General features: G+C 39.7%; 1 protein-coding gene across 3 annotated transcripts in view; it reads right to left on the reverse strand.

The window, feature by feature from the left end:
* DPYS (dihydropyrimidinase) overlaps positions 1-14,572 on the reverse strand; it is a 33,043-nt gene extending 18,471 nt beyond the window's left edge. The window contains exons 1-6 of one of the 3 annotated variants that reach the window (XR_007904160.1): positions 14,017-14,568; positions 11,446-11,604; positions 9,074-9,253; positions 8,051-8,240; positions 1,784-1,940; positions 695-836 (exon numbers count right to left, since the gene is read on the reverse strand). Coding sequence is in view for 2 of the 3 variants with exons in the window: in XM_051785175.1 (XP_051641135.1) it covers positions 695-836; positions 1,784-1,940; positions 8,051-8,240; positions 9,074-9,253; positions 11,446-11,604; positions 14,017-14,286 (1,098 nt within the window). In the remaining variant the exon portion in view is untranslated. Of the gene's footprint in view, positions 1-694; positions 837-1,783; positions 1,941-8,050; positions 8,241-9,073; positions 9,254-11,445; positions 11,605-14,016 lie in introns of all 3 variants that reach the window. The other 2 variants (XM_051785175.1, XM_051785176.1) reach the window with 2 other exon arrangements.
* Positions 14,573-17,122: the final 2,550 nt, after the last annotated feature.

Consider the following 17,122-nt stretch of genomic DNA (forward strand, 5'->3'; position numbering starts at 1 on the left):
ACAAGAGAACTTAATATTAAATAGAACTAGAGCCTTCAGAACTGAACAGTTTTTTATTAGCCAGAAAAATCATAACACCCAGTATGCAGCAGATCCCTCAACAGATTGCCTCACGTCCCCCAAATCAAACATGGTCCTGAAAAGCACTGAGCATTCTTGTGTTGATGCTGAGAATCTGAAATCAGTGAGATCTGAAAGTGCTCATTTCATCATATCACACAGCTGAGGCACACATTAAAGAAGCATTTCTTAAAACCCAAATTAGAAGTTGAGAGGCACATACCCAGTGAAGAAACTCCTCCAACAGCTAGGTTTGAGAGAGATCAAAGAGGAAAAAATACAGTGCTGATCAAACTGAAACTGTGGGTATATCTTTCTTTTTATTTTCATTTCATCAGTTGAAAAAAATGCTGCAAGGAATTGTACTGTGCACTACCACTGAAACAATAGCAATGCCTTACTGCTGAATGATAGAAATGATTCTTTAGTGATATATTTTAAGCACCAAGAATCTTATTCCATCTTCCAGGACCATAAAATGAGAGTTAGTAATGACTCTGTTACAGTCTTCAATAAAATGAGTTAACCTATGATAAACAAACTTGATAAAAATGGACAGATAAAAACTGCTGAGAGATTATATTTTTTTGGAGAAATCGGCTACCTCCATGTTCTGACATTTTGATATACTTACAACGCCTTTTTCCCATATGACTGACATTCTGTCTTCCACACCATTCACTCCATTAGGGATTTTTGTGAAGTCATCTTTTCCCAGAGCTTTCTGGCACGTGTCAAAGGTGCAATTGTCAGTCCCTGTCGCAGATAGGTCATCACTACAGAGAAACAAAGTTCATTATGAATCAAAGCATGTACCAGACAGTGGCATATAGGAAAATATCCTTCAAGGAAAAAACAATATGCCCTGCCAGCCTGTCTTCAGTTCCATCCTCCAAGAGCAGCTCCACACTAACAGACAGTTCCCCTATGAAGTTTCCTCTTCAGAAACCCCTGGGAAGAAACCAAGCACCAACACTAACATTTTTACTCTGGATATGTCAAAGGTGTCCCACAAGTGGAGTACTGTTCCACTTTGCCCAGAGCAAGCAGCTTAGTTTCATCCTCATTTTGGGCAATTTTAGTCTGTGCCACTCCATATGCCCTGTGAAATTACTACAGATCCACACAACAATCACTGAGTGTTCAGGCACACCTTCACAGGCTCTTTGGTCAAATTCAACCCTTTTGTGGAGTTAACCTTAATTGTTAATGAAATACCAGCAAACCACACATCTTATTAACTGCAGGTGTCTGAAAGATATTTCTTTTTTTACCTCCTTCTGACAGAGATTTTATGAAGTGCATAACTTATATGTACTTTCAGAAGTTAGCAGGCTTATTTTTGTGCGACATTCAAATTTCAAGTGAAAAAGGTAGCTGACAACAAAACCCAGAAAACTTAGATGTGACCTCACTTTTTAAACATTTCCCACTGACTTACAGCCTTACTGTCCTCCTGGGCATGTTGCAATTTTTGCTGCAGTATTAGCAAGGCAAGGCTTATTGAATACAATCACATGGGGACAGAAGGCCACAAGAGTTCAGAGAAACAAAATCTGGAAACAGAAATGTTTTTCTTCTATGGCTTCACCTTCTATTTCTCCTTCCTGATAATGTAACATTCTGTACTTAGAAAATCTCCAGAGCATCAACCAGCTATTATATAATCCAGATAGAATTTGCTGTGCACTTGAGTATCAGCTGTCACTGTTCATCTGCTTACTTGGCCAGTAAGTTCATGAGGAAACCAGGAGTAGATGGATCAGGTCTCAGTGGAGGTCCCATCACATATGCTGCAGCATGAGCCCAGTCTTTATTCCAGTAGTTGGTGCCATCAGTGCCAAGACTAGCAGCAATAGGCTCCCCATAAACCACCTTTCCTGAAAAATGTAAAGCAATGGTGTCATCATCAAACAACATAAAAATGCACACCTTGTATTTTTTCTGTTGAGGATCTTTTTGGGGGCAATGAATTTAAATTTGAATGAGTGTTTCAAATTAAACACCATCATATGGAAGGACATAATAAACTAAGCTATAACACAGAATCTTTGTTCTGAATATTCTGCTGGTGATATTACAATATATTTCCTTATAAGAACATTGCTTGGGCAAGTTTTTTAATTAAATTGTTGACATATATATTATAATGGGTTCTACACATTGTTTACAAGACATGTGATTGAGATTTCAAAAGGAACACCGTTCCAATGTCCTCAGTTGCATTAATTATGTTCAAGATTCATATACTTGGTAGCACCTACTTGGTGCTCTGAAATTACCGACAATATAACAATGTAAGTTAATACATACAACATATAGACTTTGCAAGGTGTTACTTTTAATCATCAGGCTACAATTGTGCCAGGAAGAACAATATGGCACTAGACATAAACTGAAAAGTATAAAAACACTTCCCAAATCAAAAATTATAAATAATTTAATTTTAAAAGTTATGTCCCAAATTTTAATCTTTAATCCTTTGTTGCACAGTATTTTAGTTTCCTAGGAAGAGGACACCAACCCACACTGCCTGTTAGCCCTTGGACAGAGCTAACATATTTTAACTATTTTTTCCTCCTGGGTAAAATGGGTTTGAAACTCGTCAGAACAAGGTGTTTCACTCCCTGAGGAAGTTGTCCAGCCACTTTGCCATTCTGTAGCTGGCAGGTGGCAATGCCCCCAACTGCAATGATCACTACAGAACCAGAGTGAGCTGGGACCTTCCACATCCATTCATAGGCTGCTTGGTTCTGGTTAAAGGCAGCCTGTGCTGGATCCCCACAAGAGTCTTCTCCCTCCCTTGTTCCCTGCAGACTGTGGGCATTTTGCTATGGATCCCAGATTTCACTCCAGGCTCAGTTTTTATTAAAACTACCACTGCATTACCCCAGCAAGGCCTCAGCTGGTAATTGCTTGGTAATACAAGTGACCTTTCTCTATCTTTCTGTGCCTAAGTCACACATTCATGGTACTGTTGGAAAGCGACAAAGCAAACCTTTGCAGATTGTACATTGGACTCTCTTTTAGACTTAAAATCATGATTTAGGCAGTGATTTATTTGTTTTTGCATCTTATGTTCAGGTCTTAAAGCACTGACTATGAAGCCAGGTGTGGAAGTGATATGACCACTCATTCAATGAGGGGGTTTGAGGCAGATCAGTGTTTTCCTAATGCAGAGCTCCTGCAGGAGATCTTGGCCTTCCCTGGGCAACTCCAAGAACTGTATTTGAGGGTAGGTTACCACAAATGGAGGTATAGAGAGAAAAATTCAGGTATATGTAATTACTCTATCATATTTACATATTAGGCTTTTGGCAGATTTTTTATGATCAAAGCCAGGAGAAAGGGAAGAGGGGGGGAAGTGTGTGTGTGTCTCTCCTACTGCATCCAAACAAGCTGAAGAAACTTCTATTCAAAGTAAACCTGTACTATGAATCATTAGGATATATCTATAAATGATTAAAGTTGAAATGGCAGTAAAAGACTGAGTTTTTAGCTTCCATAAATAATTTTCTTATCTCAGTTTCACAACATCAAAGCGAAAGGAAGTTTCCAATCTCCCAGTTGGATATGCTTAGTTGATTCTAACTCATGTACCACAGCTGATTTCTGCAGTCAGAATTTGACTTGACCAGATTCCTTTGTTCCCATGAGTGGGAAGAGTAGAGTTTTTTCCACAAGTGATTTTGAGTCTGAACATTGTAGTTTCAATAGACTACCTCTGGACAGTTCTGCTGACTGAGAAATTTCTCGCATTTAATTTGGACCATGACTAGCCAGACTGAAGGATAAAATAATATCAAGACTCTGCTTTAATCCAAATAACAAGGAAATTCCGCACTGAGACTCTTTTAGCCCGATTGGCAACAAGGATATTCTGCATTAAGGTTATTCAAGCTTGACTGACTTCTGCCTATAGGCATAAAAGTAGAGTAATGCAGCAATAAATCGGGTCTTTCCACTTGTTGTGTTTTCCTGCATTCAAAAAAAAAAAAAAACCCCAAACTGGAAAGTGTTCTGCTGTTTGGTCTTGCTGACATTTCTGAGATGCTGAGAAATAGCTCTGGATGTGGCGACTTCTTCATCAGATGCCCAAACTGGCTAGCAAGATTTATTTTCACATAGATTACTATATAAAAGAGAACATTCAACTGCAATATATTTTACCACCTATCAGAACTCACAAAGAGCTACAATATTGATAAACACCAAAAAACATTTAAAAGCTTGAAAATCTGATCTGTATGTTCTTAGTCCAGTAGAAATTTTAGAAGCACTTAAAGTCATATGGGGCAAGGATACTCACTTACAAGCTATGCTCTGAAAGGTGCAGAACTGCAAGGCAGGGTTTATTAAATCAGGCACAGCATTGCACCAGTTAGGCTTTATACAGTCTGGACCTGAGATGTCCTGCATGAGACAGCTAAAAAGTTGGCATTTTCAGTTGCACTCCTGTGCTCAGAATCAGCTTCAGAGTCTGTATACCCTCAAGTATGGAGATGCCCTTCCTCTCACTAAGAGGAGACCTAATCTGTGACTGACGGTAGGAACTGACCTTGTAAATCTAAGCAAACTTCTTGGAATCTGGCCAAGTACATATTTTTGTATGCAGTTTTTAGAAAAGGAAAAACATTTTTAAAGGTTGACTTTTTTAGCAAGATTTTGCTCTCCACTTCTGATCTTCACTAGAAATTCTCACTTCCCTGGCTGTAACAGCACAGCTAAATGAGCAAAGGGATATAATCTTTAATCATTATACTAGATGATCTTTAAGGTCCCTTCCAACACAAACCATTCTGTGATTCTATGGTCTCCAGCCTTTCATGCACTTAAGACTGAAAGCATTTTTTAGGAGGAGACAGTATAAATCATCTATCCCTAAATCATATTTGATTAGCCTTGCTTTCTGCATAGGCAGTTCTGGTGGAAGGAAAGGGTGACAGGGTCCCATTAAGTTCACCTCACCTAGTCCAAAGAAGAGAAGGAGCTGCACTGCCTGACAAGTGCTCTACAGCCCTCTCTTCTCATTGTAGTGAAGATTTTATACAATAGCAGGATGATGATCCTTTTTGTTTTCCGCTTAAGAGAATAAGACTGTCATGCATACAGATATATCAGACTGCCCTTCTGTAAAAGAATACAGTTCCTCTACCTAATCTATCAAGATTCAAGATCATGTTTCACACATGGATGAAGAAACAGCCCACTGACACAAGCAAGGACAGTTCTCACAGAGAGGCTGTCTTTGCCCTCTCAGTGGAGAACTGATGAACCACTGCTTTTACAAACAGTCTGGTAGGGTGCCCAAGAAAGAACAGGATGGGGTCAGGAGTTAGCCTGTCCCTCTCCAACATAGTCACAGTGTGGGAATTTTGGATTTTCAGTTGAATATTCAGCAGCTACTACTGATGTACATGAAAAACTTGCTGCTACAGTCTGGAGGTTTCCTTCAGTGAGTGGTGTTGCTGGAGATCAGAGCAGACATAGATAATGAAGTTTGGCATGGAGGGGAGAAGGAAAGACTTTCACTCATCTGATTCTCTTAAAGTTTGTTTAATCTAGAATAAGAACTACTATCCCTTTACAGTCTGTATAACTGATTTTAGCCTTTAAGATCTGAACTATAGGTCATAGAAGACAACAGAACTATGCCTACTGTGTTCAGCAAGATGTATCAGGCCTTTGGTCTCTAAAATTATTTCTCACCTTGTGTGTCTAAATGAGAGACAAAGAATTGGGCTCTGACTTACATTTTTGACTAGGAGAATCACCACCCATAGAACTCGAGAAGCAATGCTTCAGTTCTGGTATCACACTGTCACTCAGAAAATAGATTTCACTGACTGAAGACCCTCCTTCTGAGGTCAGTGATGGAATTGGAAAGGGATAGCAATCTTCCTCCAACAAGGGCGGGGATGAATATGCACACACATATTGTTCTTCATGCTAAGTGCTTGGAAAGGACCAAGAAAAATGTCACAATTGTAAATAGCAGGAAGCTAGCATCAAGACATGGAGAAATAATCTTGGAAAGATGAATAAACTCTATTAGAGTTATTTTTTTCAAATGTTTGAGAGCTTTCCAGTATTTTAAGAGTTTGCACAGTTTTCACATTCCTGTGGTTTTAATCTGTCCCAGTTGAATGTCTTTCATCAAAATATTTGAGTTTTGTTTATGTCATTCATATAATAGTTTGAGAATTTTTTTTTTTTTGTCTGGAACTCATTGTTTTCTACTATCACTTTTCACCAAAGAATGGAAAATAACTTCTATTGAAACCAACAATAATGAACTTCTAATTGCCAAAATTTATACAGATCAGTCTCATTAAAAATGATCATTCTTGTAACTACCTTTATTTACCTTTTGAAATTTCTGTTTTTGAGATTTCTGTTTTCTAAACAATACATTTCTATGCAAATAGATATTAACTATGAAGAAATGTTATATGTTGCTGTGCACAAAGGTAAGCATTAATGATTCTGACTACATCAGCCCAGGAAGCTACAAAATACAATTTGCACCACAATAAGCATAAGTTGTCCCAATTTCATCTTCTTACATATCAAAGAATCAGATACCTATCATCAGTTATCAAACTGGCACTGCAGGTTATTCTTATAACACATACTTAAGAGTATTTTACAGTATTTACTGTCAGCATAAAATTCTGTACTTGAATAATGTATTATAAAACACCATCTTCTATCTTATCCCTTTTGTGTTCACAGCCAGTGTTTCATCTTTAAGCCGGGTATTTTAACTGTTGTAACAGCTTCTTGTAGTTAATGTTCACACCATGCCTGTGAACATACAAATAACCATGCACTGATGGATATAATCCACATTCCCAGCAGCACTGTCATCTAGTGGAGGAATCTAATATAGCACAGTACTAAAAAATGTGCTTGTAAAATACATTCTGACGAGTTCTTTTATAAACTTGAATTACTTCTAAGTCTTACTAGAAGTCATAGTTAACACATATTCTGCATAAACATATCCATCTATATGAACACAACGACATCACACTGGCTTTGATTCACCAAGCTCTCATACTCTACATTTTAATATTAATAATCTATGCCCCCTGTGAAGGCACTATCTAAAGTCAAGAAGTAAGGAAAATGAGGTCGGTATGCAATTCATGCTAGGTCAGGTGAAAACAAGTTGTAAATGCAAAAGATGTAAAAATGAAGCAAAAAAGATGTAAAAAGATAATGAGGACAGATATTCCATAAAGTTTTAGGTTTTACAAATCACAGGCTTCTTTCCTGTTCCTTCCACCTCATAGTCTCCTCATGTGCTGTAGTTCCACAGGCTGCTCTGGATGAACTTATAGATAAGGAGATAAAACATCCTAAACATTTACAGCCTTCAGGCTGTTTCTACTCTGTCCAACAGATGGTCAAAAAGGTCAGGCTCCCTTGGCTGACCAGACCTATTTATGAATGCAGCAATGCAAACCTGAGAAACCCTGCACTACAGGCAATTGAGGCTTTCAGGCATTGTCATCATCACCATAACTTCTAAATGACCAGTGAATAGGAGTTGTAGTCATATCATGGCACTGTCTGTAAAAATATGGTATGGTCACTGTCGTAGAATGTCTCAACTAAATAGTGGATAAAGTCTTGCAGACTCAATGGGGGGCAATAGCAGAGCATTTATTGCCTTGGACTGGTGACATAATTTCTAATGCAATAGTGCTGTCCTGGCCCTCACTTTGACCTGGGAGGTACAGTATGAAGAGAAAACAGTTTGCTCTGGAGAGAAAGGAAAGTCTTAATTCCAGTTGCTGTTATTCCACACTGCTCCCCTTGAGCCCAAGAACACACACACAGTTTTGACATCCCACTCCAAGAAATTCACCCATGTTCTGAGGCTATGGCACTCATGACAAGTAGGACACCAATGCTGTGTTTGGTTTTCCATGACCCCTTCTCCAGTGTCACTGTCCAAGCATAAAAGGATTAGGACTTTTACCTTCTCTTCGTGCATTACTTATCACCCTTGCTGAAGATTTACTCATTACATGGACTACATAAAGGGGGCAGTTTACAGCATTTGCTATGGTAATTGCTCTTTGTGTAGCTTCAGCCTCCACCTCTTCAGGACGACACAGCTCGTGACCCTCAGGGCCAGTTATTCCCATTGCCAGCATCTTCTTTGCACCCTGAACACCACACAAAAACATGTAAGAGTCAAATAAAGTGTAGCCATGGATTCATGAACGTGCTGCCAGTCAAATGGATTCTAAACCACCCATTGCAACCAGTTCAAGGGAAAAAAACCAACAAGGCAGTTACAATTTTTTCCTAGATAAATTATTGTTGTTTTATCTGAAATCCAATATATCTCAATAAACGCAGGTCTCAGAATAGCTAAGTAAATTCAGATTCACTAGCTTGCAGGGGTAAATCACCACTTTTGAAAACCCTACTCCTCTCTCAGTATGTGCTCTTCAATGATCACAGCCAGTAACTGTGTTACAGTAGTAACCCCCACAGCTAAAAAAGAAAAAAAAAAAAAAGAAAAAGGAAAAGTCCTTACTAAACACAAAGATACATATTCAGAGCCTCTGAAAACTCCTAGGTTTTAAGAGGCATAAGATTTTGTCCCTACTATATTTCAGTAGCCCAAGATTTGCTGATTTGAGATTATTTAGCAATAACTTAATTTTCATTTTGGGGCCTGGGCCAGAGTCAAAGCACTGTTGACAAGAATAGTTGAAGAAACTATTCTAGTATAGCCACTATAGTTATAACTGGTATCTAGTATAACCAGGACAGTTATACTCTCAGTGCCTCCACATAGCACTGACAGTGGCAAGTGTGAAGTGAGGCTAATTACACATAGAGAGATGTTGAGACTTTCATGCCCTGCCAGTGAAACTTTGTCCTTACTTCTGGATTTGTTCCTGTTAGATAAGCTGACTATGTTTGGAGAGACCTAGGGTTGGGACCATCTATGTTCCTGACTTCGACGAAAGAAATGTCATATGTGCACCTGTGCAATTAGCTCCCCATTCTCGGCATGGACTTGAGCAACTGCTCCAAGCTCCTTGCAGCAGGAAAAGGCTGCAAATAACTCCTCATCATTGACCATGTATATGTCTTTATAGGCCATAAACATCTTGAAGGAGTTGACTCCTTTGTTTTGAACAAGATGTTTCATTTCTTCCTTCACCTGAAAAACAGTCAGCAATTTTCAGAATACAGCAATTATCTTTTACATGTTAGTAACCTTGTATGAAGAAATTGTAAGTGTGAAGGGTGAGCCTTCACTCACTCATCAAACATATGTTCAGTATAAGCAGCCCAAGTCACATAGGTAAAGAATTACTTCTACTATTCTTCTTGTAATAAATTAATTCTCAAAGTATATAAATGAGTAGCATGGCAGTGCAGATATTGGAGGCACAAGCGAATAGCATGAAGGGAATACTTTTTGCAAAAGATACTGAAGCAGAATTTTATTCCAAATAAACCTCCTGATGTTGAAAACACCCAGTCCAATATTACAGTCAATGTATCCAACTCACACAACATATACATTTGTGCAAAACTGATTTTGAAAATTGGATTGTAGTAGGCTTCAGCTTCTGGCAAACAACAGAATGACAGAAAAGATCTCATCTCTTAGAGCTTTGTCCTAACTCTAAACAACACACAGCCTTTTGAAATATTTTGTTGTCAAACAAAATGGTTCCAAAATGCTAAATGCAAGCCTGTTTTGTCTGTTTGTTTTGTTTTTCCTGGAGTGTGTGTGTGTGTTTGTTTGTGGGTTTTGGTTTTTGGTTTGTTTTTTTGCTTGTATGCAGTCCTTGATAATATGCCCTGCTTCTGCTAGGGTTTATGAAGCCCAGCAAAACATTATGTCCCAAAGAAAGAAAGACACAGATTTTAGTCCAAAGGCTTCTTGCTCAGCTGGTTAGCTGTAACAACATTATGTAACTTTGGCTCTCCCTTCCCAGTAAAATGATGGTGACAGTAATTGACATGAATCTGTAATGCTATTACAATTTCCATGGGATTAATTCCTTTCAAAAAGTACTTTTTTTTTTTTTTTTACTTTTCATCTGCTCTTTAATAATCTGGTTGGATCTGCCCAAGAAAGGAGAGATTTATATAAAACTCAAGGAATTTTTTTTAATTTGTCCAGAGAAGGAATGAGAGCATATTTTAAGTGGGAATTATCAAATAAAGGCCCTGCTCTGGCACAAATATAGAGAGGCATGTCATTTGTTCTCTTCTTCCCTATTTACTATAAAAAAGGGAAGGTATTGTAAAGAATGTATGCTTTTAATCAATACTTTAAATCCTGAGGAGATGAGAGCTAATCAGAAGGGCATGAAATATTAGTCTTCTTCACCCAGGTCCTTTACAGCTACAAAATATTAGACCTTTTTATTTCTTTCAATCATGGCCTTTAAAAACATTTAAATTCTTAATATAGACCAGAACATTTAATTGATTTACACTTCTCTAGTTTTATTGGATTTTTCAGTACTTCACTGTTCTCTACCAAGGCTGTTTCAAATGTACATTACTCAAACTTCACTGGAGAATTTATTTTATGTCTTTGCTTTAAGCTAGAAGTTGTGGTCAGCCTATTTTAGCGCTCAGCATACAGAATATCAAAGATGTGTTGTTTGCAGAGTGAAGACTTTGGTACTCTTATTTAAAAATGGAAATGACTTAATATATCCGTGTACTGATGCATAGTTCTCTGAGAATCCAAAGTGATCTTGTAAAACATGGGGCACATTCAGATAGATATCAAGCACCTGAAAAATTAATTAATTCAGTAAAGCTTCCAGGTTATTAGCAAACATTCACTCAACAGGGATGAGTCTCCCATATATAAATTCCAAAAAGGTTTTTTAGATAATCTCACATTCAATTTACTATTTTCTCCAGTCCTGCTTTACTTTAAGGGGATGTTACTGCAGTTACCCAGGAATAGAAATCTTCCTTTACAAATGAAGTAAAGTACCATATTTTTCAGTACCTTATTAAAAAAAACCCAAATACAAACTACCAAGACTCAACAGGAACATAAAATTTCAAGTGTTCAAGTGAAAAAAGGCAAAATTATTGCAGAAACCTTTCCCCCTCTGGTCTGCCTAGTCTTGGTCTTGCACAACTGCTACCTTTACCTTTGCGCAGTATTATCCAAAAATATAGACTATCTGCAGACTTTCTTTAGTTTTTTAAATATGTGCACTTTTAGAATGGTGTGGGCTATTTCAAATGCTGTTTTTACTCACAAAAATGCTAACCATTACACTGCCAGCAAGCTATATTTAGCACATGAGGACTAATTCAAAGCAGGTGTGATACCAATTCATGGAACTGATAATCAGCTCTAGTTTCTACCTTGTTGCTCCACCATGTAACCGCCACGTGCAGTGAATAATCACAGCAGACTTTAGGGTCTGCCCAGCTTTTCCATGTATCAAAGGCCTCAGTAAGAGAACAGCCTTTCTGAGGGATGGCAAAGTCGATGATCATAGTGGTCCCTCCTGCTATAGCAGCCTGAAAAGAAGAAAGTCAATATTTAGCAATCAAGAGAATGCAAATTTCCTCCCACCCTCTCCAACTCCCTGTGCAGCAATTAATCTTGATACACTGGAAAGCCAAAAGCCACTGAAGAGTTTCCCTGAGTGAAGTCTGAACTTGCAAAATGATTGTGGAGATTAATTTCATCTGCTTTGAGAAAGATGTTCTCAAAAGGTATTCAGGAGAATCACAGTGAAATTCTCAGACTGAAAGGAAAAGCTTTCGCACATGTACAAAAACTTATCCTAGATTTGGAGATGAGCCTGTAGCATTCATGCATCACTGAGTTTCCTTAAGTGTGTGGAATCACAGAGAAAGAAGAGCACCAGAAGACCAAGGTCAACTTGAGAAATGCTTCCTCAGAACCTATATAGGCCATAAAGCAAGCCTGTGTGACAGGGAAGTATTAAAGGGCAGATACACAATCAATAAACCAAAACCAATTCAGTTTGAACATATACTGTGAAAATTCCCAAACTCTTGTCTAACACCAACAGGATTGTAAAAGTGTTTTACAGTTATTTTTATTAGTGGCAGGATATCATTTAGTGAAACTGTATAGCAGATTTTTAAATAGAATGAGGTAGTTACATATTTCATATAAATATTTTCAAGTAATTAAATAAATACCCCCCCCCCTTACTTTATGAATGCATGAGAATCAAAAATTGCTTTTAACTAATAATTTTTTACTCTCCTTAATGGAAAATTGAATTATTACTTTTTTTTTACTTTGAAGGATTTTTATCAATTACTCGGAGAAATCAGATTCTTGAATAACAGAAATTGATTCAATATAGAAATTACTTTTCTGAAATTTTTGCTCTCTTGCAAATTAGCAAGGGAAGTTCTCTCTATTGCTCTGAACAATATTCCTTTGCAAACCACTTCAAATCAAAATATACATAGTTTAAATTCATGCTATATTATTACTCTTTCTAGATCAGTCTCTTCCCTCCTGCAGTTCACTTAGTACTCAGAAGCAAAATTGTAAATATGTCAGCATATTTTGCAAAATAAGAGGTTGGGAGAGTGACATAAGTATTTGAAAATCTGTGATGAATTCAGTAAAACATTTTCTCCAAGAAAAGTTCTTCAAACTGTCAAATATTTTTCAACAAGACCATCTAATTTGTTAAACAGGATTTAGAATTAAAGAATATTTATAGACTTCAAGAAAAAAAGATGTCATGGATTCCACAACTCCACTAAAAGACTTTTTTTATCCCCAATATCTTTTCTCCTCTCTTTGTAAAGAGAGGTGCCTTTACTTATTTAACTGAATGAGTAAATCTTAGCTAATCATTGTAGCATATTTTGCAATAGTTTTAACACAACTGTCTCCCTGAATTTCTTGCCAAAATATTTGTCAGATAATGACCTTCAGTGAATAGCTCTGAATGCTTTCCACACTTTGACCTGGATTAAGAAGGTCCACAATATCTAACTAGATATCTGATCACTAAGCTGGATCTAGAATCTTCTTCTTGTAGGCACCAAAGAGACTATCTGGACACTCTGTTTTGTATATGTAGTCTCTTTTTCACAGCTTCCCTGTCCAGTATCTCAAAAAGTTATTCAAAAAACAATTACTTTCTGCTTTTTAGCAAACCCCAGTTCTGCTGTGAAAGGAACAGGATATAAAAGCCCTCTAAAGGTGCTGGCTACCAGACAAGCCAAGCAGGGCAATGTGATCCCTTCTGTGAGCAAAGATTTCAACCTTCACAGCAAAGCTTTTAGAAAAGTGCCTTAAAAATTTTGGGGAGCTCTGTATTTTAACTGTATAGAGATGATGCATAATACTGTTAATGTGAGGAATTGATACTCTGTTCACATGCAGGGAATATAACGAGATCAGCTAAAAAGCTAAAAAAACCCCCAACATACCAAGGGTAAAACTGAGAGAAATTAGGTAACTCCAGAAAGTTTATTTGAACTGGACTTGCACTGAGAGACACACTAAGCTCCAAAGAGAATGACAGAAGAAAAGTGTGCATTCCCCTATGCTAACAGAGGAGAAACAACAGATTACCAGAGAAGTGCTCCAATGATGGTGGGGAATTAAACTGTTGCTTTAGTTAATCTTTGCTCAGAAAAGTATAAAGCTTGATGCATGTACCAATGCACGTTGAGGGTAAATGCCTGCCTTTAACACTTGTCACCCTCAGCCAGATTAGTTTCTGAAGGAACCTAAGTAACATACTAGTTGAAGGTGAACCTCTGAGTACTCCAACTTCTTTCTTATGACAATATCCTGGTCAAGGGACAGTAACAATTGCCTGTGCTTGATTCACACTCTTCTTTCTCATTTAGAAGTAATACCAAATAACCAGCAGACAGATCTGAGAAAGCCCAAATGCATGCACAGACACACATATGTGCACCCACCTTGGTTCCAGTATAGAAGTCATCTTTTGACCTGCTACCCATAAAAGGGAACTCCATGTGTGTGTGAGTATCGATGCCCCCAGGGATCACCAGCTTGTTGGTTGCATCCAGCACAATGAGTCCAGTCGAGGGCTCTGGGTTTAAGTTTGGTCCCACCTGCTGCACCACTCCATCTTCCACATACACATCAGCCACCACAGAGAGGTCATCATTCACGACTTTTCCCCCCTTGATCAAAAGCTTCTGCTGAGCCTGTTTTTGGGGTGGCATGCCAGCCCAGAAGGTGAGAGTGAGGCCTCAACGCAGAAAGTTGCTCTTGCCTGAGAGTATTTCCCTGCCCCCTCTGCTTCCAGAGCACCAGTTATCTCCAAATGGCCCTAAACACACACCACAACGTGCTCTTTAAACAGACACTGGAACTGCCTTCAGTGCCCCTGGCTGCTCCACCTCCCACCTCTCCTGTGGCTCAGTGAGCTGGATGGGGGCAGAGCACTGGCATCAGGCCCCTTCTGCTCTGGACTCTGCCCAGGGAAAGCAGAGCCAGGCTTACAGGGGGGTCTGGCAGGGTTCTCATGGCACTTGCTCCAGGCTGGCCTACGCACCTAGGGGTTTGCAACATGCTGGGATGTTTTGAAAATGTGGCCCTTCATTGCCTTGTGATACCCAAAGGTAACCCAAGCTCTTTGTACCTGCATTTGAGGAAACCAAGTGTGACCTGAGCTCTCCACACAAGAGGCTGGGGAGCCCAAGGGTGACCTGAGCTCCCTACAGCCATGTCCAGGGAGCCTGAGAGTCCTGCCTGTGCAGAGTGGCTGTCAGAGTGCAGCACTTGGTGGTTCAAGTGTCACACTTTCCTCAGTTGAGACAGCAGGGTCAACTCTGGGGTCATGGGGCTGAGCCACCCCCAGAGGACACTGTCCATCAGGAACTGTGCCCGAGCTGTTTCTCAGAATACGATTTGGACACACAGCCCTTAGGATCGAAACAGAGCTCCCCCCACCCCCACAACACCACTTGGAGAGCACTCTGGCCTGAGGAGGAAGCTATGGGTGTGTGTCAAGGTCCATGTGAAGATTTCGGTAGCAGATGCCTTGCTCCATCTGCCCCACTAGGCCTGTGCTCCCACACCTCTGGTACCACTGCCTGCACAACTGCCTTTGGCCCCATCCAGCCCTGGCAGCAGCCCCCAGGTTGGGCTGGCCCCTCATGCCTCCCTGCCCCATAGGGGTCCTTCTGAGGGCCAGGAGAAAGGGAAAATAGGGCCTTCTGCAGTGGGTTTCACACGCAGGGCTGGCGTGACCTCAGCGAGGAGATGCACCTTTTGTGTTTCAGGATATAGACCCAGAAAGAGAGGTGGGAAAGTAAAATGAAGATAACTGGAAAATTAGCTAAAAGCTTGGTGCAGAGGAAGAGAAAAGACCTGCTCTGTACCATCTCAGAGACATGGTTTCTATGGAATTTTCCCACTTCCCCCATAACCCTATGTGTGCATACTCAGCAGTGACATTGCTCAAGCGTGTCCCTAAATCTGCTGAGCGCCTGCAACTTCATTCCCTCACCTCTTCCAGTTCAGTGGCAGCAGCATCAGCAGGCAGAACATTGTCTCTGAGGGCTGTGAGAGAGTGCACATACATGCTACCAAAAAGCCACTTTGACAAATGACATGAGATTTGGAAAAAATTCACCTTCCCATCAGTGTGTCACCTTTGTTCCTTGCCTCATGATGGGTAGGAAAGCAGTACCATATATTTGCCTTTCTATCTGCTCATCCCAAAGTATCTTGTCTTATACCTCATCTCTGTGTGGTGGGACAAAGACCCACTAGGACTCATCACACCACACAGCAACAGAAAACGTCAAAACTCATTTGGAAAAGCAGAGGAGACAATGAGCAAAATGCCTCAATGCTACTGAGGCAGCTGTGCAGTGCTGAGCAGGTAGGAAATGGCAACATGCACCTACCATGTCTGCTGCATTTAAAACTGTTAAACAGACAAGGGTCAAGGTACTGTGATGGGAATTCAGGCAGGAACTCTGGTTTGCTAATTACAATGGCATTGATGAGCCAGGAACAGTTGAGTTTCAACAATATGATTACTCAGATGAAGAGCTGAGGAATAAAGATGCAAGAGGGAAGTCAAAGTAAGAGAGCAATTGCAAACATTAGAGAGTGAGGACAGAAGAGGTCCAGGTGGGCACCAGAATGGGGCTATAATCTGAATCTCTGCTGCTGCTAAGGCAGTGAACCCACTTTTCCCAACATGTAGATAGGCACCTGAATAGCTGGGCTGCCAGGGATCTGAACATGTCTCAGGCGCAAAAGTTTCACTTTGTATAAATGAAGTGACCTTTGTTAAGTGAGGAAAGTGGGTAGCGAAGTCAGAGGTTCATTTGATCGTGTGCAGTCATGGGGGGTAGAGCAGTCAAGTTCACATGCCTACTTCAATGGATATTTAATGATTTGATGTGGAACAGCCTCAACAAAATTTTCAGTATATGTTGACAAAGAGACTTCACTCTGAAGCAGAAGTTCCGGCACCACCTCACTGCCTGAACTGCCAACCTAAAATAGTCACTTTCCTACTGTTTCTCCCTGGCCAATGAATACTTAGTATTTTCTGTGAAAGGAGTTTCTACATGACAGACTTAGTCACCTGCGAGTATGCTCTTGGGCTAGTGGCAGCAGTAGACTGTTCCCGATCAAATCCTTCTGCCAAATTGGTCAGAGGGAGATTTGAAGGTAAGTCAGCCACATCACAGCAGATCATGGTACGTACATACCAGGATATTCAATTCCCTTTTTGTGTATGTTGCACAGGAAAGAGCTGACATGACTTTGATACTTAAATGCATGAAGACTAGCACAGCTCAAAAACCTTCCTATCTGAAACTTCATGCCCAACTCAGATTTGCAGAGCTGCCAACAAATGGGCAATGTAACTGAGTGTCAGGTCTTACAATGCTGTGCCTAGAAAAACTAAATTTATCCCACAGGTGGTTTTGAACACCTGTATTAGCACATAACATTCTGTCTAAGCAGTCCATTTATTTAATCTATTGGCACCAGCAAGATAATCTCACATCAGTTGCATTTACATATATTTGG

Source organism: Manacus candei, unplaced genomic scaffold (assembly GCF_025592945.1).
Source record: "Manacus candei isolate 608988 ecotype Guabito, Panama unplaced genomic scaffold, ASM2559294v1 h1tg000019l, whole genome shotgun sequence".
Classification (NCBI taxonomy): Eukaryota; Metazoa; Chordata; class Aves; order Passeriformes; family Pipridae; genus Manacus; species Manacus candei.